At 48.6% G+C, this 23,693-nt stretch overlaps 1 protein-coding gene across 1 annotated transcript in view; it reads left to right on the top strand.

The window, feature by feature from the left end:
• The first annotated feature begins 1,282 nt into the window (after positions 1-1,282).
• ZSWIM5 (zinc finger SWIM-type containing 5) overlaps positions 1,283-23,693 on the top strand; it is a 97,326-nt gene continuing 74,915 nt past the window's right edge. Inside the window, exon 1 of the mRNA XM_048313446.1 lies at positions 1,283-1,985. Within this exon, the coding sequence (XP_048169403.1) occupies positions 1,298-1,985 (688 nt within the window). The 5' untranslated portion in view covers positions 1,283-1,297. The remainder of the gene's footprint in view (positions 1,986-23,693) is intronic.

Below are 23,693 nucleotides of genomic sequence, written 5' to 3'. Positions count from 1 at the left end.
AGCAAAGGCACATAATTATTTCCTGTTCCCTAATTGCGTCGCCCTGTTATTCCAGGAAATGTACTCTTGCTCTGTCAGTAAGAATAAATAGGAGATCTCTGCAACAAGGGAGTAACCGGTAATGGTTTAGATGTGACTGAACTGCAGATAGGAAGGAATCGGTCTTGGATTCTCAAAGCACTGAGAATAATAGCAAGAAAACTGAACTCGGAGACCTGTGAGCTCTGCTCTTCCTCAGAGGTCTGTGACTTAAATTTAGACAGGACACAAAAACAGGAATGTATTTCTGGGGAAAATCTTGGAATGGTGTCCTGCTGGACACAGCAGCAAAACGATGGCAGGGTGTAGAGGCCCAGAGAAGTGGACTTCAGTTGCCAGAGCCCTCTCACCATCAGCCCTGCACTGTGCCAGTCCCAGGGGTGCTGCCATCACCCCTGGCTGAAAGCAGATGCTGGCAAAGAGTCAGCTCCCTGGATTTTGGGGTGCCAACTCAGGCAGTATGTGCTGAATATATTCATACGTCCCTTTAATGTAATCCCACCTGAGAGCACAACAGAGCTCCTGGGAGCCAGCAGTACCTATGTTTTTCATCTCCTCCCCCAAAGGCCATGTGTGCTACAGGACCTGGCGGTTCCTGTACCCGAGCACCCTGCTGTGATGCGTGGGACGAGCATCTTCACTACAGGGCTTTAAAAGAAAAAAAAAACCCTGATTCCCATGGAGGGGCAGGGCACTGCTGTCTGCTCTGTTACTCGATGTAAAGTCGTAGGTGATTACAGGTGAGGCTGGGTAACCAGTGGGTCAGACTGGGCGCTGGAGCCGGGCACCGCCGGGCACGCAGCAGGAGCAGTGCCAATCCCGCCGACACCCCCGGGGCAATGCTGCCACCTCCAGCGCCGCCGTACCCCTTTGTCTTGCTGGTCCAACTCAGGCTCCTGGCGCTCGGATGGCCCGCCAGCCCCTCACTCACCAGCTCCGTGGGGACCCATAGCCGCGGGGCTTTCTCCTCCGAGCACGGGGGGCACAGCGTCCCTTGCGTGTCCCCCTCCCGCCTGGGGACACGGCCAGGAAGACAGCGGGCGGTGCCCAGGGCAATGCCCTCACCACGGGGGGAGCCGGGCAGGTGCCTCAGGCAGCAGCTCCCCGACGGGCGGCGGGGGCGGGCGGGGGGCTGCGGAGCGTCCCGCCCCGGCGGGGCCTGTTCCCGGCCGGCGGGACCACCCCCCCCCGGTCCCCGCCCTCTCCTCCTCCTCCTCGGCGTCTCTCCTCCCCTCGCCCGGCTCAGTCGGTCGCAGCCATGGCGGAGGGAGGAGAGGGAGAGGAGCTGCTCCGCCCGCCGCTGCCCGCCGGCGCCCCGGGCCCCAAGCGCTTGTGCTCCCGGGCCTGCCCGGCGGAGGGCACCGGGGCCGTGCACCCCCGTCCCGGGGCCGCGGGGGCCGGCTCTGCGGGGCCGGGCGCGGGGGCCAGCGGGGCCCCCCCGGCGCTGCCTGGCTGCTGCCCCGCGGCGGCGGCGGCGGCGGCGGGGCCGGCGGGGGTGGCGGGGCCGGCGGCGGCGGCGGCGGGGCCGGGGGGCGGCGGCGGGGGCGGCGGGACCGGCAGCCTGCTGCAGCCCGAGTCGCTGCTGGACGCGGCGGCCAAGCGGGTGGCGGGGAGCTGGGCCTTCGAGCGGGTGGAGGGCCGCTTCCAGCGCATCCCCGAGCCCGTCCAGCGCCGCATCGTCTACTGGAGCTTCCCCCGCAGCGAGCGGCAGATCTGCATGTACTCCAGCTTCCAGCCCGGCCGCGCCGCTGCCGCCGCCTCCCCCGCCAGCGCCGCCGCGGGCGGACCCTCGGCCGCCGCCGCCCCCGCCCCGGCCGGCGAGGAGAGCCCCGCCGCCGGCCCGCCGCCGCCCGCCGCCCCCGCCGCGCCGCAGGGCGAGGGGCTGCCCTTCCGCCGCGGCATCCGCCTGCTGGAGACCGGCGCGGTGGACAACGTGCTGCAAGTCGGTGAGTGCCAGGACGGGGCCCCCGGGGGCTCGTCTGTGTCCGTCCGTCCCTCCCCCCCCCCCCCCCGCCCCCAATCCCCTCCTGCACTTAAGCCTTTTGTCTGGCGCGCTTGTGGTTTGACAGGAAAATCCTGCCCCGGGGGCAGGGACCGCCGTGCGCTCCTCCGGGAAGATGCCGGCTTGGGGTTTGAGAGGGTGGGAGGGCGAGGGTGACCTCCCCCCGCCTCGGGGGGTGCGTCTGCCCGGGGGTCACCGGCAGCTGCCCGCGGCTTGGACACCGTCCGTCCAGTCCGAGGGGGAAAATAAAGACCACCCCTCTTCCCCCCCTCAGAGTGCCCGTCGGGGGGTTGTATGGAGGGCACGCAGCCTTGCCGCCCCCCCCCGCGACCCCTCAGCCGCGGTCCCTCTCACCCCTGAGCACCCCCCACCCGGGCTCCCACGGGGGTCCTGTCCCTTCCACCGGGAGATAGGCTTATAAACATAATGCATGTCTCCAACAGCTCCGAGCGTTCCTCTTTGTCCTCTCCATCAGGGGTTTTCCCTGCTTGGAACATCTCTAGGGGTGGCATCAGCCCCCGCTTTCCTCTTCCCAGCCCCTGCACGGGCACGTCCAGCGGGGCCAGCTCGGGGGGAGCGAAGGGGGCGGTGGGGGGTGACAAGTTGGGTGGACCCGCGGGTACCACCGGTGACCTGGCGTGATGCGCGTGTCGGGGACGGATGCGCGCGGCCTTCTCACGCTCGTTCGATGTCGAAGGGGCCGTGGGAATCATGATGGGAATAATGGCATCGTGTTTTCTCTCCATGGGCAGGTGGCTTTTGTGTGCGCTGGCGGAGGGGGAATGCCGGAGAGGAAATGTTCCTCTTCCCCTGTCCTTCTAGTCCCTGTCCCCATCTGAAATCCGCATATATTTAAAGAGAAACAAATTGGGGTGTTTTACATAAAATAAGCCGCTCCTCGTTGTTATTGGAAGGGATTGAAATGCGCGTTCCCATTAAAATGACATTAGGCGAGAATTTGTTTTGCAAATGAGAAATGTAAATTCATCTTGTGCCAGGGTATGGCGTGAATGAGTGAAGGGAGGGTGGTTTTTGTTGTAAGGAATGGGTAGTTCGCTCTGTTTATTCAAAGAGCTGTTCTTCCTTTTGGGGAAAAAAGCTGCTTAAAAAAATAATAAAAATCCCATTTGGTACAGTTTACATTCAGAAGAGCATTATCAAAACATTTTCCATTTGAGATGTGAGAATAGGAGGCAGCAGAAGAATTCTCCTCCCACCTCTGAGGACATGCAGTGAAAATTCCTGAAGCACAAAAGGTTTTTCTCTGAGGATATGATTATACCCTTTTTTTTTTTTTTTTGGTGTGAATTAATATTTTGTAAGGGCTGTGTTAAGATGATTAATTATTCTGTTTAAAATACTGTGAAAATCAAAACCAAATAATTTTTTTAGAAGGAGAGGAGTAGCTCTTCAGGAACTTTAAAATTAGGGGGGAGGGAAGATAAAAGCTTGCTGAGGGTGATGTTTGAATGACCTGCTCACCAAGGTGTGGATGCAGTGAGCTGGTGTGGGAGTGGGAGACAGAGGTGATGGTTGCCTAAACCCAGGACTGGTTCTGTACAAAGGAATTTTCTTATAAAATGAGTTTTTAAATTTATTTGTCTTTGAAACATAGCTTTGATGAGCCTTTATCCAATTCTGTGAAGGATCTGAGTGAGCACTGGGGTCAGGTGCGTGTGGGACACTCAGCAGAACAGTCCCATCCCAAAGTGATGTCCAGTGCTGGTATCCAGCATCCCATCTGCACCGTCTCCCTGCTCTTCTTGCTGCTGCTCTGGGCGAGCCAGAGAACAGGGAGGATGGTCCTGGCTCTGGTGTTTCACGTCCCCCCCTGACGAGTCTAAACCGTCTCCCCAGCTTTGAAACCAGAGCTCGCGCTCATTGTCCTCCGAGCCGTCAGCTTTTTAGATGAAGCAGCATGTTCTGGAAGCGCTCGCCGCAAAGTCGGTGGGTGATTTATCTCATGTTTTCACAGCCCGAAAGGGGCACGCGGGATGCTCGCCATGGGAATTTGCCTTTGGAGCCGGGGGGGGGGGGGGGGGAGGGGTGGGGTGGGGTGGGTGGGAAGGTTTGGGTCTTGGCTGTAGTGTGGCTCCTCTTCACACAGCAATGGGTGGGTGACGTGGGGTCGGACACCTCTGTTTTTGTCCTCAGAGCAGCCGCGTCACAGCAATCCCTGCAGCCCTGAGCTGGAGCAGGAAAATTTACATCAAACAAAAGGCTGTGAAGGGCTGTGTGTTTATAGACAGGAGGCATAGCTGAGATGTCCTCCGCCAACTTTCCACATCCATCCTGTGGATGCCTCTGGAAGGTGAGGTGGAAGAGCTCCAGCCACCAGAGACACAAACACTTTGTGGCTGCATGTGTGTGTTTGCAATTAAGATAGGAACTTGGGAACCATTATGTCTTGGAAAAAAAATAAAACTCCAACCGTGGCTTCCTTGATGCTCTCCAGCACTAAATCAAAACTACTGTTCCCCTCTAAGGATCCCCTTAACGGACACCACCAGCTCCCGGCGCCATGACCTGAGGTTTGCACAGTTGAGATTTGCTGTTAATAAAGATCAGATGTTTATACAGTTGTGTTTCTGACTCAGACCTGTGAAAAAATAGGGATAGTACAGATGTGAAATTCCTTCTCTGTGTGGTTGGAAAAATCCTTTTGAAAAATTGAAAGACAAAATCCAGGAGGAATGACCTTCTGGCGATGGAAGATGGTGTGGAGGGGTGAGGGTTGTGCTCATGGGGACAAAGTGCTTCAGGCTTTGGCTCCTTCGTGCTTACAAAGCTGGCAGGTCTGAAAAAAACATATATGCCACATTATCAACCAATAATTCCTTCATGCTTAGTAAAACTTAAACGAGGCTTAGGCCCTGATCTCACTGGAGTCATTAAATTGATTTTTTTTTTTCCCCCTGCTCAAAGAAAGATCTTGGATGTTGAACACAGGCATCTTTGTCTTCTTAAAAACTGCTTTATTATTATGTGTACAGATCCCGTCTTTGTGTGTGTGTGGTGTGTGGGTTTTTTTTCTTTTAATTTTTAGACAAATGACAAAAGCATGCAGGAAAGGAATGCAGAAATGCCAGGCTTAATATAAAGCATGCAACTGCACTGCATGCCGGGAATCCTAAAGGATACAAAACCTTTAACGACAGCGGTTAATTTTTAACAAGTTCACTTGCATAAATATTTATGAACAAAAGTTTTTACACTATTATCTCTTGGGTTTTTGGAGAGAGAAAAGACCTTTGGTGGATTTTGACAGTAAGCTGTGATCTGGCAGAACAAATACATGTTTCTCGCCTGTGCTCCCCAGTATGGTATAATATGGTTTGCCCTTGAGTCATCTTGGATGCTGATGGGTGGGCAAGTGTCTTGGGTAATTTTAGGGGGGAATTCTCCTTTTTCATTGGTTTTGCAATTACTTACAAGAGGAAGCATCGAGCTTTGTGTTGCTCTTTGGGTTGTAACCAGCCACTTAGGAACCTACATGGTATGTGCTCCTTATCCACAGATAAGCCTTTGTGCCCCGATGGGAAGGTATGCGGTCCGGCCATAAGTACATAGGCAGAATTTACTTTTGCTGTTAGAATAACAATGAAGCAGGGCTTTAAAATGCCTTGGCTTTGTAAACACTTGGAGGGAGCCTGGTTTTTTTCAAACCTGCAATTAATTCTGGATATTTTATCTGATGCTTTGCAGGTCAGTCATGGGTACCTTCACATGTTTCCTAGTCTGGTGTCTATGCTGGACATGTAGGTGCTGGGGATTTTCTAACCTTGCTTCAACAGCCTTCTGACTGGGCAGAGGTTAAGCAAGACCTGATACCTGTAAATGATATCTGTAAATGTGTTTTAATTGGAGGAGTTCAGATTTGGAAGCCTTTTATTACACTACAGTTTTCAGCTTGTGTTGGTGTATGTTTGTAATGATGCCTGTTGAAATGTAGCTTCAGAGGTAAAAATACCGATGGGTTCCAGTGTGGTTGAAACCACTTCTAGCTTTTTTTTTCAAAACTATATTTAGGTTTTAAGCTGCTTTTTTTCTTCTTCCCTAAAAATGGTTTCCTGCCCCTGTGACGTGGTACAGAGCAGTCTAAATTTATATCCAGTGGTGTGTTGCTTTATAGAACTGTTTATTTTGGGGAAAACACTTTGATGGGGCTCTCTAGGGCGAATTGTGGTTGCTTTTGTTTTGTGTAAAGATTGGTCTCCTCCTGGGTCTGGATTTAAAGCTGTATCCGGCAGAGGCAGGTTTGGAAGGAACACCATGGGATGTGAAAGGTTTTTTCAGGTTAAATCTCGGTGTCCTGTGTCTGAATGCTGCTAAGGGCGTTTAATTTTCCTGTATCCTCTTAGTTTTTGTGTGGGATGCTTGTTGTACAACATGTATCCAATTTGCTAATTAATTTTTACTTTGTTTTTCTTTACGGGTAGAGTACTCAATCCTACCCTATGTATTAAAATACTTTAAACCACATAAAAGGAGCTGGCAGAGGTTCATTAGCACTATCATGATGGAAACTCTTGTACATTTTAAATATACATTAAGCTCTTTAGGTTTCTAATTATCTTTTTCTTAACATATATAATTAAAACAAAGTATTACTAGGCATTAGAACTTACGATCTGTTTATTGCTGCTCCCTCATAGGTGAGATACTTCTTGAGCCTGTTCTGGAATGTATTATAGAAACTGAAATAGAAGATGATGAAAACCACCAGAGTTTCTTGCTAGTAGTGCAGGGAGGGCTGGGATGACAGCTGGAATTCTAACCTTTTATTTTAAGCAGATTTATTTATTGGCTTTTGAGTCTTTTTTGAAGAGTATGAACAGATCCTCTGAGGCTGGGATGTCTTTTGAACTAGGTGGTTAATTAAATGATATTAACTTAAAGGCCAAAGACTTGAAAAATAAAGAGCAAGAAATAAAATATTTAGTTTCAGCTTTAAGAATAAATAGGTTTGAAACATTTTTCAGAGTGTGAGTCCTAGTTTCTGCCTTGAGCTGGCAATAGCAGTTTGTTCTCAGCTCACCTGTGCTTTATAAAGCTTAGCCCAGGTGAGAAACTGGCTTTCTCAGCTTCTAAGTTGCGTGTCATTCACAGCAGATTTTAATTTTGCTCACATCTAGAGGGAATATTTTAGGAAATATTTAACTGTGCTAAAACTGCAATAACATAAACCACATGTGCCTGCTTGCTTTGTTTTTGAAGCTTTGTGTGAGGGAATGTGCTTTGCTGTTATTTGACGCTCACTTTGATGTTAGATGTTTTATGATTAGTCCCTCAAACCTCAGATAGGACTTTTGGAAAAGTTAAATGAGCTTGTCTATCTGATAGCTCTGTAAAGTCACATTCAGCTGTGAATTGTCTTGTGGTATGTCAGCTTTTAATTTGCTTTGGAAAAAAAAAGTTAAAAAATAATCTTGGTTGTATTAGGATGGAAGAGTTTGTGGGCTTATGTATTTCGTTGGCATATATTGGACCTTCACCCTGTAGGAGGACCTGGTCCATGGGGGAGATGGAATCCTTGGTGGTTCTGGTGTTATGTCCTGCTCTCCTTTCCCAGTGGGAGACCTGCTCGCCTCTGGGGTTAGATAAGATGAATGGCATGGCCATCCTTGTGCTTGCATTTATTCTTCAGAGGTTTTGCATTTAAGTGACATGGACAGCTCTATGTTTAGTAGTGATGCTTGTTTTCCCCTGCTGCTCTTGAGGATGGAGTAGCTCATGTGGGTGAGGAGCTGGGCCTGGTTTTTTGGGGGAGCAGCAGCATCTCTTCAGCCTCTCAAGGCAGCCAAGTCTGGGGATTTTCAGTGTGAGGCCAAGGCTTGTTGCTGCATGATGCTACTTTGTGCTTGAAGCAGGTGAATTTTCTTCTGGATATGGGGGAGGTTTTGCTTTTTCTCTCAGGGATGTGAGGCTTTGACTGCTCTCTGAGGAGCCAAACTCGTGTAGCATTCTGGGTGAGGTGGTGGGGAAGGAGCCTTTGCTTTTCAGGGCTTGTTTCTGCTGGTGGGGCAGTGGAGGACACCTGGGCAGGTGGGTGCTGGGATCACCTCTGGCTTTGCTCAGCAGGAGTCGGGTGATGGTTGAACCTGTGCTTCTCCATCAATCTCTCCATCTGTGGCTGGTGCCAGTGACTTTATTTTGCAAGGAGGTGGAGGTGTGGAATACCTTGAGGGTGTTAAAGATGAACTTGTGGTATGTCCTATTGTATGTTTGATGCTGTCTTGAAGAGGTTGTGTCCTGGAATTGTCATAGTCTTGGTCTTCTGGGGATGAGAGGAGGGGAGGAAAGCGACGACTCTGAGTAACTGGTTCCTGCCTCTGCAGAGCCTTGACTTTCTCCGGAATCAGCATCAATAGAAATTGATCTGTTTTCTGATGAAAACGAAAACTCAAAGACATCAAACCTTGGCTGTGCTAGTAAGTTCAATAGGACAAATCTAGCTTCTGGAGCCAGGATGTGGGATGGCGGTGGGGATCTCTCCCTGTCTGCTCACAGAGCTTCCATCCTGGAGATGCTGTCCTCCACACTCAGGAGAGAAGTGCTGAGACAATTTCATTTTCCACCTGTATTCACAGGGGTTTGATGTATGAGCTTGACCTCCAAGTTATTTTTTGCCTTTGCAACAGGAGTTGGGAAAGGTCCTGATAATACCTCGCAGAGAGACACGGGTCCTTCAGAACTCCTTCTTGGGGGATACAGGGAGGAAAACATCTTCACAGTTTTACAGTAAAATGTCCCAGAAATAAAATTCAATTTTTCAAAGGCTTTTTTTTTCTTCTAATCCTGGTGTTTAAATATGAATAGATTCCACTTGGTTGGTGTGGTTGGGTGTGTTTTGTTGAATGCTGAGGATTCACCTGTGCACGACACCACCACATTTCTCTCCAAATGGATTTTCTAGTGCTGCATTTTAAGAGCATTTGCTTTTTTGTCTCAAGCTTACGGCTTAGGATTTTGTGCAGGATTGGGGTTAGTCCTTGTAAAATGGTGCATTTAAAGTAAGGCACAAATTAATAAAACCCTGGGCTTTTACTTGTCGCATTGTAGGTGCATGTTGCCAGGGATTTTTCTTTCCTTTTTTTTTTTTTCTCATTAAAAACAAAGACACGAATGTGCTTAGGAAGCAGATCTGCTGGGATGCCAGCTTGGAAGGGTTGCGTGCGGATATATTGGTCCAGCTTGTTGTCTGCAAATGTCCTGCTGCTGTTGCCCCGGGTTAAAATGGGACAGGGGGATCTGTGTCCCCCTTGCCATGCCCTGCTTGTCGCTGATGCCCATAATGAGCTGCCTGCACCTTTGCCACCCAGCTCTTTTGGCCAGGACTGCTAATCATTATTGAGGTTTGCTCAGCAGGATGCGGCGTGGTATCTGCCTGGCTGCTGTCCTTGCACCTGGAGACGGTGCCCGTGCCCCACAGCTGCTGGCATGGGGGGGATTCCCCATGGGAATGCTGGAGGCTTGGTGTCTGGGAGGTCAGGGCAGGCTGTGCCCCCGTTCTGGATGCTGACCAATAGCCCTGGCCTCTGTCCTTTGACTGATACCAGCATGTGGGTGACTGCTTTGGGACACCAGTCACAGGCATTCCTTGTTACTGGTGCTGGGGTGGCAGGAGGTACTTCGTGCTGTGCCTTGTGCGGCTGCCTTGATGAAGATGAGTGCCCTGTCAAAGGAGTGGCAAAGCAACAAATGGTTCCCGAGATAAATAAAATTTCCATTAATGAACTACAATGGCTTTGGATGCCAAATTAAAAGAAGTGTGTCTGGAGGATGAAAAATAAATGCATTTTCTGACTCACTCACTAGTTCTCATCTCTTTTGATTTTCTTTATCATCAGAAAGACATTTTTAATTTTTTTTTTAAAGCCAGTTGTGTTTATTTTGGTAACAGTTCATTGGCTGCTCTGTGTACAGAAGCTTTCTCTTGAAAGTACTGAAACTATATTAAAAGTGCTTTTGGCTGTCATCTTTTATTTTGCTTCTCCTTCGTTCTTTTCCCAAAGCTGGGTCGTTGCTATATCAAATGCTCTGAAACTGTCTGGTAGCATTTTCCCTGTGGTGCTCCGTATAAACTGGAAATAAAAAGGGAAGAAATTGCAGGATTTGGGTTTCTGCAGCTTTTTTCCTGTGTGTGTGTGTGTGTGTGTGTGTGTGTCCCATTGAAGTCTGAGCAGCTGTCTCCATCCACACAGCCCGCTGATGGCATGCACAGATCAGTTTCTTGTGATTGAAAGGAGAAATAATACCCCAGTGTTCAGAGAGGGGTTGGGGATGAGCGAGCACCCAGGAAGCAGTGGGTCTCCCCTCGTGCCTGCCCCTTGCCTGCTTGGCCCAATGACCAAGGGTGCTGGAACCCCTGTGCTTGTCCCTGCAGCCTTGTGGCTTTATATCCCAGCCAAGGAAGCATCCTGTGCTGTTGGTGGTGGGCTGTCCTGCTGCAGCATCTCCACCCCGGAGAGTGGGCTCCTGCATCCTGCACCAGTGACCTGCAGAGGCCCCATGGTTTTTATTCTTTCTGAGGGCGTCGAAACATTTCGGCAGCACTGCAGCCGCTCGCTACCAGCGTGTGTTGAAAAATACCCAGCAAGTGTCGAGCATCTGTCTGTGAAGGGGGAGGAAATCCCCCCCCGTTATTATTTTCTCCCGATTGTCCTCGCTTGGTGTGGCTTTGGCTATTATGGGTTTGTAAAATAGAGCTATATATGACCTTTTATCTTACAAGAAATAGGTTAAGCCATTTTTAAAGAAAGTGGTGGAGTCAGCAGTGCTGCTAAGGAGCTGCTTTCGCATGGTTGATAGGCTGTGAAGCCGCTCAATGGACTTTGGTTTCAGAGACAATATCTGTTTAAATTAATCTTTGTCAGATACATGCCACTGCAGACAATTCAAATTCCATTTGCTTTCTGATCTCATAACAAAAAAGCACCTTACACTGGTTCTTTTATCGGAAAATTAACTTTTGTCTGTGTGTCCTGGAAACAGGGGTGGCATAAAATCTAGTTAAAAGGCTCTGTTATAGGAGGATTCTGTTTCTTTGTACAAGGCAGACTTTTTTTCCCCCTTCTTTCCCCTGCGTGCATTTAAAAAGAAGACGAGTGTTTGAGATAGATTAAGGAGAATGCCAGCAGATGGACCGATTCTGTTGTTGCTGCTGGCAACCATCTAAGCAGCCATTTTGAACAATGCTGATACCGGGGTACTGATAACACAAAGATGAGGATGGGATAAATATCCAGCTAGTCCCTTTCTCCCCGCCTGCTCCTCCTCCCTCCCTTTCACACCGCCGCTGCAGCCCTGTTATTAGAGAACCTGATTGTTTCCAGAGAAATGCTTCATCCTCTTAGCTCAGCTGGTGGATGTCTAGCAGTGCTTATCTCCTTGATTTTCCTCAGGTTGGTGGAGACACTGGCAGATCAGCTTCTCCCAGGAGTGCCCACAGCATTGGTCCTAAGAGGAATGGGATTTGGAATTTGAGTGCTTTGCAGTAGCAATACTTTTTCCCCTGCCCCAGTAAAGCATGGGGTAGTTGGTCCTTCCCTTATAAGTGGAGACAGTTTCCTTCCATACTTGTGCACATTTTATGTGCTTAATTACAAAGTGGGTGGCATGAGATTGAGATCTTCTGTATGCCAAAGCAATTAGTATGGGGCAGAGATTGCAAATTGAGAGCATCCCCCTTGCCTGGTCTCCCCATCCGTTTCTCCCGCTTGCGTTGTTGTCTGGCTCTTGAGTATTTGGGTCATGTTCATCTCCTGGACCTGCTGCTCTTGGAGCTTCTTAAGGTCAGTACCAGTATCTCTTGGGCCTGCTGTATTTTTGACACTGGAATTGCTGGCCTTCTATGTCTCTGTCTTGTTTCCCAGCTCTAAGGAAATAACCCTTTAACTGATGAAGAAAACCTAACCAAGCTTCATCTTTTCTGAGCAAACAACAAAAAGGCTGGTGTGTGTTTTGCAGTTGGGTCAGGATTAGCATGGGGCTGTTCTGAGAAACCTACTGGGCTTTGCCCTGAGCTCAGTGTGGTGTAACATGGTCCTGAATGTGGTTTCTGGGGAGTAGTCAGGGGATGCTGTGTAGCCTTTAAATGTTCCTGGAGCTGAAGGTGAGCAGCAGTAAGCTGGTGTGTTCCTCTTGCCTTGCACAAGTCTGCAGACCGTGGGCTGAAACTTTCGTATGTTGACATTGCAGCACCTCTGAGAACTTTTGAGTGAGGCAATGCTTTAACTGCAGCTTTTGGTCCAGTTAAAACTTCATTTGGGTTAAAAACTGTACAGATAAGTCTCAAAGAAATCTGTATAGAATAGAATCATGGAACATGTATCTAATTATACACAGTAGATGAAACTTTACTGTAAAGCAGCAGATGTAAGGATTAAAAAAAAGAGCTGGGCAAGCATTTTATGGTTTCCCTTTTTAATTTGTCCCCTGTGTCTGGTACGTTTGAGGCAAAAGTTATTTCTTTTTTTTTTCCTGTTGGGAAGTATATTTTCCACCTTGAGTCTTCCCTCTTTTAAGCTTGCCTTATTTGATCTGTAAGATGTGGACTTGCCATATTTGAGGTACTTGTTAAAACAGGGGGCATCTGGCCTGAAAGTAGAAAAATCAGGCTGTAAACTCCACTTGGAAATGTTGTCATGGTGTGTTGGGAAGTTGCTGAGGTCAGCTGAGCTCCCTGAAGACTTAGACTGAGAAGCTGAGGGTCTCAGTAGGTTATCTGTCTTTGAGGTTAACTGGCATCACTGACAGATGCTTTTAGTGCGCTCAGAGGGCTCCAGTCCCTGTGTTGTCCCCAGCCATCTCCTCTTTTGGTGGCTTCTGCCATGTTGCTTGACCTTGATTGGCCTCCTGTTGCATTAGGAGATGACTTCTGGAGACTGGAAAATGGGTGAGGGAAGAAGTGCTTGTTTTAAGCAGGTGCCTTCTAGGAAAGATGATGAGTGGGACAATGGAGTGTGCTCTTCTGCCCCTTTGGCTCATGATGAGGTCAGACCTTGAAAGTTCTGGCAGGTTTTGGTGGAGTGGAACTGCAACCAGTGTGTGACAAAGCACGTTGCTGAACTCAAGTAGCTTCTGGTGTGCTGCTTCTGTTCACTTGCTGCCTCTGTGGAAAATATTACTCACCAACAACAGGCACAAAGCAAGTGCTTCTGAGCATGACCAAGAATGAGCAGTGAGGTTTAGAGTACTTTTAAGCTATGCCCTCTGAAATGGGGCAGAGTGGAGCTTAGCCCTCTTCTTTCCCTGAACCCCTGGATTACCTGGAAATGTATCTTGTCTCCCCTTTGTAGAGCTCTCTTCATCTCTTACTTCTCTTGAGTTTGACTCAGTCTGCTTTAGCTTCAAGGGACCCATCCCACTGCATGACATTCAGGTTCTTTGGCTAACCCTCCTCAGGAGTGCTTGATAACAACCAGCTTTTTTGAGATTGAGGAGTATGTTCAGTGGTCTATGAGGCTGCTGATTTTGGCCTGACCATGTTGTTGGGGGCATATGGAAAGTGAGTATCTTCAGGTACATCACTGTCCACTTTGAGTCACAGTCCTCATACAGCTCAAGCCTCCATTATCTCTAAATTTCATTGCAGTGACATGGTTTGAAAAGTTCCCATGTGCTGTGCTTTGCTTAAGCTGGAAGTTATTTGCCAGTGGCTCACGGTGGGCTGCCTTCCCCGTGGGGTATCTCAGAGGCAGAAGGGAACTGGAGGTGTTTTACAACTGGTGCTGTACTTGCTGGGAAAGGGTGCAGAGTGAAATTTTGCTCTGTTACCTTTCTGTCTGTGTTGTGATAAAAATTTGCTGTGACTTAGGCTCTGAAAAATCATAAAAACTTAGTAAAACTAGACAGGATAAAGATGAATTGTTGTTTTAGTCATGGCTCAACTTCTCAACTTTCCCTATAGAAAAGAGGGATGTGGAAGGATGACTTAATGGGGATTGGTGCTTTCCATGAATGATGCATTCCCTGTATCTGAAGGAGGCACAGGGCAGTGGTGAGGTTTTCCCTTGCCTGCCTCCCTGGATTTTGGCTTGTTTCTGGTGGCTCCCAGTGCAGCCCAGAGCCTGTGGTGCAAATGCTGTGGGAAGGCCTGATGCCCAAAAGCGTTTTTTTCCCCACCCGTTCCCACACCCGCACAGAGGTAGGCCACACCAAGGTTTCCTGGACTGTGAGGTTTGATGAACCATTAACGTAAAAATGCCCTGAGTGGGAAGAAAATGTTTCCAAGGCCTAAAAATCTTGCAACGCTTCTGAAGTGGGAATGGAAGCTGTTGTTTGCCTAAGCAACATTTTGTGCTTCTGGCTCTGCTGTGAGCTGGCTCTGCTTTGTGGGTGCAAGGGTATGTTTGGGATCTTGCTGAGACGGGAAGGCAACCCTCCAGGGCCGGGTCAGCCAGAGGGGCCGCCTTCCAAGCAGATGTCCTTTTGGCGTGAGGCTCAGCAGGTTTAAGACAGGATGTCCCTATACTCCAGAGAGCTGAAAGTATTGAAATAAGTAACAGGCTGGGAATGTCTGAATCCAGTTATGAATTCCTGGGGAAGAGGATTTGGCAATGGCAGGATGTCTTGTGGGCAGGCTCTGCATTGTGAGTGGGGGACACACCTCGCTGTCCCGTGGGCTCTGCTGGGAGCCCAGCGCTGGCAGGGCAGCTTGGCTGCATGAGCCCCTGCCTCTTCAGGACAGTGCCAGGTCCAGTTCCAGCGCTGAAGGAGACCACTGCCCTCCTTGAACATTGCTTCTTCTGTTGTTGAATGAGGGGATAGGCACCTCACTGTAAAGGTGGGGGCTGTGGTGTCAGCCAGACATGGCTGTGTGGGGCTGCGGTTGTTTGGCTGCAGTTGTTCAGCTGCGGCTGTGGTATGGTGGCACAGTGAAGTAGGGGTCTCGTGGCTTTGGGGGCAGCCCACAGGAAGACCTGGTGGCTGTGGTGTGTGTGAAACTGGAAGATGGGGCTGCCCAGAGAGGTGGGCATGGGGACACCCAGGTGGTGGGAGGTTGATTTTATTGCAGAGCTGTGTTAGTGGCTGGGACTCGGAGCCTGTCCATCATTGAATCCCAGTGGTCACATTCCTGAGGGCTTTCCCAGAGCTGCCTCAACAGCACGGGTGACGCTGCAGCTCAGGAAGGAGCTGTGACAGCAGGATCCTGACCCTCTTTTCATAAATAGTAACAGCATCTCTAAAGGCTTCAAGGGTTTGGTTGGAACAGAACGGCTGGGTTCCCCTGTGTCTGGCAGTGGTCAGCAGCAGATGCTTGGGGAGGAGATTAAGAGCAGGGCTGGAGCAGAGGGATGCTTTCCTGGTGTGAGCAGTCTCTCCAGCCAAAGGGCTGCCCTGGCCCTCGGCTGCAATGTGGATGCAGAAAGAGATGGTTTGTGACATCAGCCCTGGCCCCACATCTCCTGCAGCCCTGGGATTATCCCTGAGTCTCCTCAGGATGTAGCATCCCTGCTGTGGGCATCAGGATGGTCCTCCCTGGCAGGGACTGCTGCACTGCTCTGGGAGGCAACTGTGATGCAGCACTGGTGGGGCTGAAGGGGCTTCTGGAGAGACCAGCACTTCTTCACCCCACTTCGATGCCATCCCAGATCTGCAGGCTGAGGTTTGGGAGAGGAAGCAAAGATATTAAGAGCTGTGGATTTGACAGGGTGTGAGGAATATGTAGTAAAAACCCGTGCAGTAGCACCAGACTCTGTTCTTTTCCTTTCTCATCACAATCTTCTTGCTGGTTTGACTTTGCTAAATATTTTAGCGCTTCTCTAATTGTAGGACAAGTTAAATTCCCTGTGCTAATATTTGAACAGGGTTAGCGGTCTGGAGGCAGCTGCAACTCTCTGAAGGGCTGCCTCATCTCGGGGTGTCTGCTGTATGTCTGGCCCTCTCTGAGATGCCCAAGGTTATCCATTGAGGAATAGTGTAGGGATATTTGCTGGAAAGAAGCAGAGCTCTTCAGCTTCTGGGACGTGTGGCTTGCTTGCTGTGGGCTGCAGTGGAATTTGTAGCCTGCAATGGAAGATGCATCCAGAGGATGTCCCATGGGGTGCTTTGGATGGAAGCACTACTGCTCTGTAGCTCCTGACACCAAGTCTGTGAGATCTCTTTGCCTTGTGGGTTTTGGGCAGCATGATTGTATTTGGAACATGCAGCTGCTGTCAGGAGGTTGGGTGAAAGGTTTTCCTTGGAGCTCAGGACAAAGTGTTTATTCTTTAAAAGGGTAACTTGGGGTGAGAGAGGAAGAAAGAGAAGCAGCCTAATCTTGCAATTTAAATATATTTAAAGATTCCTTCTGTTTAAGTTTGCTTCCTAGCCTTGATCAGAAGGAAATGCTGTTAGCTACAGAGTGGAATAAATCGAGGGCACCCTTATCTGTGCAAGATAAATTACTATTGTTTAGGAAAGACACTCCAGGGATTGAAGAATTTAATTAAATACACAGGGATTATGAATATGCATGTAAATTAGACAATCTAGATATGACATGGCTACAACTGCAGGGAATTGTTCGAACTTAAAAGTGTAATCATTCTTTTTATCGGGATGTGGGGATGGGTAACAAATGAGAAGATTCCCTTTCCCATTTGCCTCTGCCTCGGCTGGTCTCAGGTCATTAAGCAGTGGGAATTACCCGTCGCGGATTAGCCCTCCACAAGCCCGCAGAGATGATGTGCTGGAGCCTTTCTCCACCCTAATGAGCCGCTGCAGGAGCTGAGGGAGAAATGGGGGTTGTGGTGAGGGGCTGCCACTGCCATGACCCAGATAAGGGTTTTGGGAGGATGGGGGATGTGGTTTTCCTTCTGCTGAGACGGGAGGAGAGTGCTGTGGGCAGGGTGTGCGCTGCAGGCTTGCTGCTGGCTCTCCTGGTACCTCCGCCGGAAAGAAGGATCCTCTCTGAAGGCATGGAAAGATACATACTGTGATTTCAGAGTATCTTCGTAAAAATCATGGGGCAAGGGAATGCAAATATTGATTGATCAGCTTTTCTGCCTTTTTCTGATGGTTTTGCAGGGGTGCCCCCGTCCAGTGTGATCACTGCTGTCTAGAAAGCAGTATGGAAATCTCAAAATTGTTTGTTGGAGACTAAGATCAGTGTGAACAAGACAGGCAAGATGGAACTATTTCTTAAGAGTCAAGACTCCTGAGGAATTTACAATGAAGTGTGGGAATGTGCTTGTACTGCCCTCCCTGCCAGGTCTGGGCTCTTTGTAGCATCCTGGTGGTGTGCTGAGCCAAGGCAGGTTCTTCAAAGGACATTAACTGCAGTATATGGTGCTGCCTTGAATGTGTTTAATTTGCAACTCTTAGAGGTGACATCTAATAACAATGCAAAGAAATATTTTTCTTTTTTTCCCCTGTGTCTCCTTTGTTTGACTTCACCTCCATCCGCTCGGTTTCATTGTTCTGCTAAAACCAGATTTCTCTCTAGTTTGAGTCCAGGACCTGCAGAAATAAATTGCTACAAGCCCCCTCACCCTCTGAATTATTTGTAATTTTTAAAATTGGCAGCGAAACGTGGAAATGATCTGACTTTGAACTTGACTAGTCTTTAAAAAGAAATAATAAAGGAGAGGCTGGATCTTGCCTAGATGCTTTCCCTCATCTTTCAGTTTTTTGCTTTTCAGTTGGCCGGAGCTGGATGAGATGGATCTGTTCTGATGGTGGGTCCCCATCGGGATCCCCACAAGCCAGGGGCAGGAGCAAAGCTGAGCCCCTGGATGGCTTCCCTGGGGAGCTGGGGGTGATCTATAGGGCCAGGTCCAGGTCTGCTCTGGGTCACCCCTCCACGGCTGGAGTATCAGCTTCTCTCTCCTCCTCCACCCCCATGGAATTGAGGGCTTATGGTAATCAGGAGCTCAGTCCTGTCCAGTTTGAGCCACGTGGGAACAATTCCTATTTATCACTTTGAAAAGTGGTTGATTTTCCAACCCTTGGCTCATGGGTTCTGATTAAAAAACAACAAGGAAAGAAACCCCCCACATCTGACAATGTGAAATATTTAAAGCCTCCACGCTGCACATTTTTTCAAAAATCCAGAAGACCTGCTTTTTATTTTTGTCAAGGAAGAATATAATAGAATATTTGTATGGGTGCACAAGTGCATAGAGACAGATTTGAACCTTTGTAGTAAAGTATTTCTAATAAAAATTTAATGTCCTCAAGACAGTGTTATGGCAGCTCATTACTACTAAAGGTCATTTGAAGAGTATTGATCCTAAATGTTACAGCCGAATGTAAACTTTGACTGTTACAGTTATTAATGTGTATTTATGATCTATGGGATATGTGTAAAGGGAAAATGAGAATCTAAACGGTATGGTGAGCTCATTTGCTTCAGGATTGCCAAAGGCTGAGTTCATGCAATTCACCTCGGTTTTAAGCATGTCTGTCGTCTTTGTGTTACATAGATTGAACCTTATTTATTTTTATTTTTTTAGCTGGAAAAATCCTTTAGTCCTGCCCTAGAAAAGGAATGTATTCTTGAATTTTTGGTCATGCCCATGACACAGCCTGAGCTCTCCATCTGTGCCTAAATGTATATTGGGGAGCAGTGTTTTGCATTCAGCTTCCATGCTGACACAGAAGTACCAAGGGCTGAACTTTGCGTGTGATTGAGTTACAAGCATAAGTAGGAGCATGAATCTACTCTGAGTGTAATTAGGAGGTTATGCCACTGAAAAGTAATAGTGTTTTTCTAAAATTGAATTAATTAAAAATGTTAACATAACATAACATAACTGATAGAACAGGTGGTACTATATTTATATTTTTGCTATACTGTAATGCACCTATGTTTGCACATCCGAGGCAGAAAGGCTGTATTCACAGGGAATTTTAAGGCTCTTTGTATTAAAAAAAAGAAGAGAGAAAAATAGACAAGAAACCTGTGGTGGTAGGAGGAAGATAAACGGTGCTTTTGATATTTCAAAGTCACATTAATCTTTTTTTCTTCCTTTTTTTTTTTCTTTTTCCTTTTAATGTATGACTTTCTCCAGGGAAATTGTCTCCTCATGACTGCAGTGGATTAATGTGCGCAGATCAGCTCCTGCATTATTTTTCTGTTTTGACAGAGTGGTGATTTTTATACGCACGTCCCTTTCTGCCAAGATTACAGCTCATGTTCTTGGAGTTTGGAAGAGTTCCCTGCCAAGAAGTGGCAAGGAACGGGACGCAGCCGTTCCGATGCACGATGTTAGCAAGAAGCTTTTCGTGGGTGCGGAGGTTGTGGGTTTGGTGGTGGGCATGGGAGCCTGGTGGAGGTTGGTGAGGGTGAGTGCCCACGAGTCCTGCTCTACGTACTGGGACTCATGGCACAGGGTGCTCTGCCTCGTGCCCTGAGGATGCTGATGTGGTGGTTTGGTGAGGGTTCAGTGCTAGTAGGAAAGTATGGGCATCCAGTGGTACAGGGGAGCCAGTTTTAGATGGGTTTGTGACTGCACTGAGAGTCCTTCAAAAGATCCCGCTGCTCTCCAGGCTTGTTGATGTCAGCTCATTTATTTTAAATTGCAGTTAAATATATGTTTTTCTGGTGATCTCTGGTAAAGTTTCACTTAAACCAAAAAGTGACAACTGAGCCAACTCTGGCTAACCTATGGAAATGGGACAGGTTTGGCCTTTCTTCTCTCCCTGTGGCTCCCGCAGTATCTCTGGGCACAAACTTGACATTGTATTTCTGATGATCATTGCATCCTGTTTTTAGTGGTTTGTCTAGACAGTGCTGACATAACTATGAAAATACTTTGGTGACCTAGTCTAGAATTAGTGCAGATGAAGAAATCAACCCTCGCTTCTGATGTTTGCAATCAGTTTGAATGACTGTACTGTAACACAGCTTAAGAGGGAGGCAGATTTGGAGTTGCTCCAAAGAGCCAAGTCGTGAGCAAAACACATCCAAACAAACCCATGTGGTAAATAGGCAGTGTATAGGGAAAAAGCCAAAATGCAGGTTAGCCACAGCTTGCCTTGGAACTGTGTGACAGGTTTATGGAGTCTGGTGTAAGGCTGGAGTTCCCCCTTGGTTGGCCCAGAGTTTTTCTGGGAAGCACATAACCCAAACGCTGAACTTGGTCTGTGTGATGTTGTGCCCTGTATTTGGAGAAACTTCATCAGCATAAAAACAATGTGTTCCTTCCAAACATCAGCTGTGTTGTTGACAATGCCTTGGATTAAGAGTTTGTAAACTTTGGGACCAGCAGTGTGTCCGGACAGTTAGCTCAGAAATACCTGGCATGTCAGTGCTGATGACTCTCAGCAGTTTAATGGCACTGGACTTCACTGGGCCTGGATTTGAGGCCAGTTTCTATACCACTACCCCATGCAGAGCGTGTGACCTGCCTTAGATTACTAATCCCAGGTATTTTAAAATAACATAAGCCTCCTGAGCTGTAGGGACTGTGTGGATATTTCTACAGACCCCCCCCCCCCCCCCCAAAGAAACTCATGTCCGGTCGTTTGCTGATGTGGTGAGGACTTGGACACCCTGGAATAAGGGTATAACTGGAGATGAGGTCCTTGGTTGTAATGTAGCAACAAACTGTGGGACAGATTTGGTTTTGGTGGGGGTATGTAGTGCCATCTTCAATGGGACTGGTAGCCTTTGAGAGCTGGATTGCTGCCCTCAGAGGGGACAACAGCCCATTTCCCCATTCCTGCAGTGTAAACAGGGAAAAAAGGGGCAAAATATGAAATGTTGAGCTCATTTGCAGGGAAATAAAGGACATGTGAAAGGGAGTCTGACAGAGCAGTACAATGGTTCTGTGCTGCATGCATAGCTAGGTGGCACATGGAGGCACTTCCCGGATGTGGGAAAACTGACTGCTACCCCCAAGAAGTCCCTCTCTGTGTGGGAATGGGAAGAGGTTTCCAGGCAACATGAACAGAGAAGGAAGAAGAGGAAAGACAGGTTGTGTACGGGGCTTTAGCTTTCTTTAGGGTTGAAGGAGAGGGATGGCAATGCAGGTGGAGCCAGGAGCAGCACTTCATGCCAAGGCTCTTTGGGGAGGTGTAGGTTTGTAGGCATTTAGGACGGAGAAGTCCCTTTGGGTGGCAATGCAGCCCATCCTGTCAGCATGAAGTGTTGCTTTGTTTGCCCAGTGGCTGCTTTTATTCTTGGATTGCCATGTGGAAAACATTGGAGCTGCAAGTGTCTTGGTGGAGAGGGGAAAGAGGACAAGCCCATGAACTGGGCAGTGGGCATAGGGTGAGGGCTGGAGTATCTTTCTGGTGTGCACTGGAAGGTGTTCCCGCTGGTGTGCTGTAGGATTTATTGGTGCAAATGCCTAAAAATGCTCCTCTTACTTTTCTTTTGCCTGGAGAAGCCCTGGGGCAAGCAAGAATGAAGAAAGATGGCCAGTGAAACTTGTGAATGTGACCTCAATCTGGCAGTGAGGAGAACTGGAAAGGTCTCTCAGGTTGATATCTGCAAGAAAGAGACATGTGTGGACTTTATTGAGGAAGGCAGTTAGAGATTTGAACAGCTTTCTGAAAGAGAGAGACCCCTCCTGCTGCGGGTGGATAGGGGTTGTGTCCATGGGGCAGCACCGACCGTGCACTGTGCAGGGGAATGTGGTGGGTCCAGGTGCATCACCCTGCTGCCCTCCTTGTCGACACTGACTTCTCCCTGTGTGGGAGCAGCAGTAGGATGGAGGTGATGTGCAGATGTGCACAAGACCCCGTGTGCAAGGGCTTGATGCCTGATGATGGTGCAGTGACTTTGTGTGCCCTTGAGCCTTTGCAGAAGCACCATCGCAATAACCAAAGGCAACCGGTCATGACATTTTGAGGCCAGTGGGGAGCCTGGCCCGCCTGCCTGCTGCTGTTGGAGGAGGTGTTTCATGACTACCATTAGTTACGTGCTTGAAGAGGGAGGAAACAAACCTTTACTGAATTGGAAACCTCCTGAAAAGGTCACACTTCTGAAAAGCCGCGCATTTTAAGACTGCTCAGCTCTGCAAAGCTGCCTTTGAACTGGAAGAGTGGGAGTTTAACACCCTTGTGACAGCTCTAGGTGTACTAAACCCACAAAGGAGGAGCTGGAACCAGCCATGAAGTTTAACTCTTACCAGGTGCATGGCCTCAGGAGTGGGGAGAAACCTGTCCCTGGTAGCGCTCCAAGGGGAAGGAGCATCAGTGTGGACCCAGACCTTCTACCACACATCAGAGTATCCACTTGGGAGGGGATGGTGCAGTTGGGGAAAACTCCTGTTGTTACTCAAAATTAGTGGATATGTGAGGATATGGTTCCCCGGGCGCTGTGCTTCTCCAGTGACAGTGGAAATACTCAGGTTTTTAAATTAAGAGATGGGGTAAATGTGTTTCATCTTGGGTTTGGTCGATACATTGTGTTCAGTTAGTCCTTTTGTCTTGGAGACACCCATGTTAGTAATTTACTTTTATGTAATGAAAATGCCTTTTTCCTGGCTCTTCTTCTTGGTCTCTTTGGGTACCTGTTCCTTCCCAGTTCCTCTAAATAGCCAACTTCCCAGAGTGCCAGCACCATCTTTCCCTGTATCTTCTCTCCTTTGCTGTGGCAAGAAGGTTTGCTCATCCAATGAACTGTTTATCATTCACTGTTTATCATTCACCCAGCTATTAGCAGTGGTAAGATGTTCATTACTGGCTATTAGTTTGAGACTGTAGGTGCTAATGGCCCCATTCCAGAGAGCAGCAGGCACTTGCAAAATCCTACTGGTGAGCAGAAATTGATTGCTATCAATCGATCAGTCTGGGAGTACCGGCCCGGATGTTTTGAAGAGGATTTAATAGTGCTTACAGGGCAGCTGGTCCCTCCTTATCTTTTGGACACTTTTGAAGCTTACAGATAAGGAGCCCAGGCCCTGTCCTTGCCAAATCAGGGCCCGGTCAGGTGTGCTGGGCAGGGGTGCCCTTGCCCTCTCAGCTGGAAGTTGCCCTCCATGCCTGCAGTGGGAAGCACAACAGGTAGCTTAGCCCACGGTCAGGGTCTCCTCACCTCACACAGGGCTGCTGAACGTGTCAGCAGAGGCATCCTGTATCCTAGTGAAGTGAGTGGGACTGTCCTTAGCCACTGAATTCCCTGAGTTGCTATTCTTTGCATCCCTAGCACAAAGTGAACTGGAGAACTGCAGGGAGAACATTTGCTGCTGTGGATCTGGGCCATGGTGTTTCTGGAGAACTGGGTCTTTTGTGGTCATGCTCCAGCTGAAACTGGTCACCTGCTCTTCATTGCTCTGCATAGCTTCTTTGGGAATGTGATGTGTATTCTCCTGACAGATGTTTTCATGCAACCCGCAGCCCTTAACTGAGCTAAGGCAGCAGTGAGCCTGCAGATGGTACAGGTTTTCATAGCAGTGTCTGTAGGCAGTGGGAGACCTGCAAATGCTCAACTGGCCATCTGAAAAACCAGTAAACCAGTTTCCTGTTGTCTGTGGTCTGCTCAGGCTCAGAGGCTGAGTGATCTTGCAAATGCAGCATCCCACCTCCACTGTGTAGTTTTTTTCCTACAGCTGGTCCAAGGGAGACTTTGTTGACATTCCCAGTGGGGGTGTAAAGTATCACCTGCTGCTGTGCCCTCTCCATTCCTTCTCAGCTGGGACATGCCTCAAGGTCTTGAAAGAGTGGGACAGGATTGAGAGGAACAGGAAATGCTGCAAACAGAACATGCTGCTCACAA

The sequence above is a fragment of the Corvus hawaiiensis genome, chromosome 9 (assembly GCF_020740725.1).
Source record: "Corvus hawaiiensis isolate bCorHaw1 chromosome 9, bCorHaw1.pri.cur, whole genome shotgun sequence".
Classification (NCBI taxonomy): domain Eukaryota; kingdom Metazoa; phylum Chordata; class Aves; order Passeriformes; family Corvidae; genus Corvus; species Corvus hawaiiensis.
Note: the sequence above shows the minus strand (reverse complement) of the source record. Positions and strands in the feature narration are given on the sequence as shown.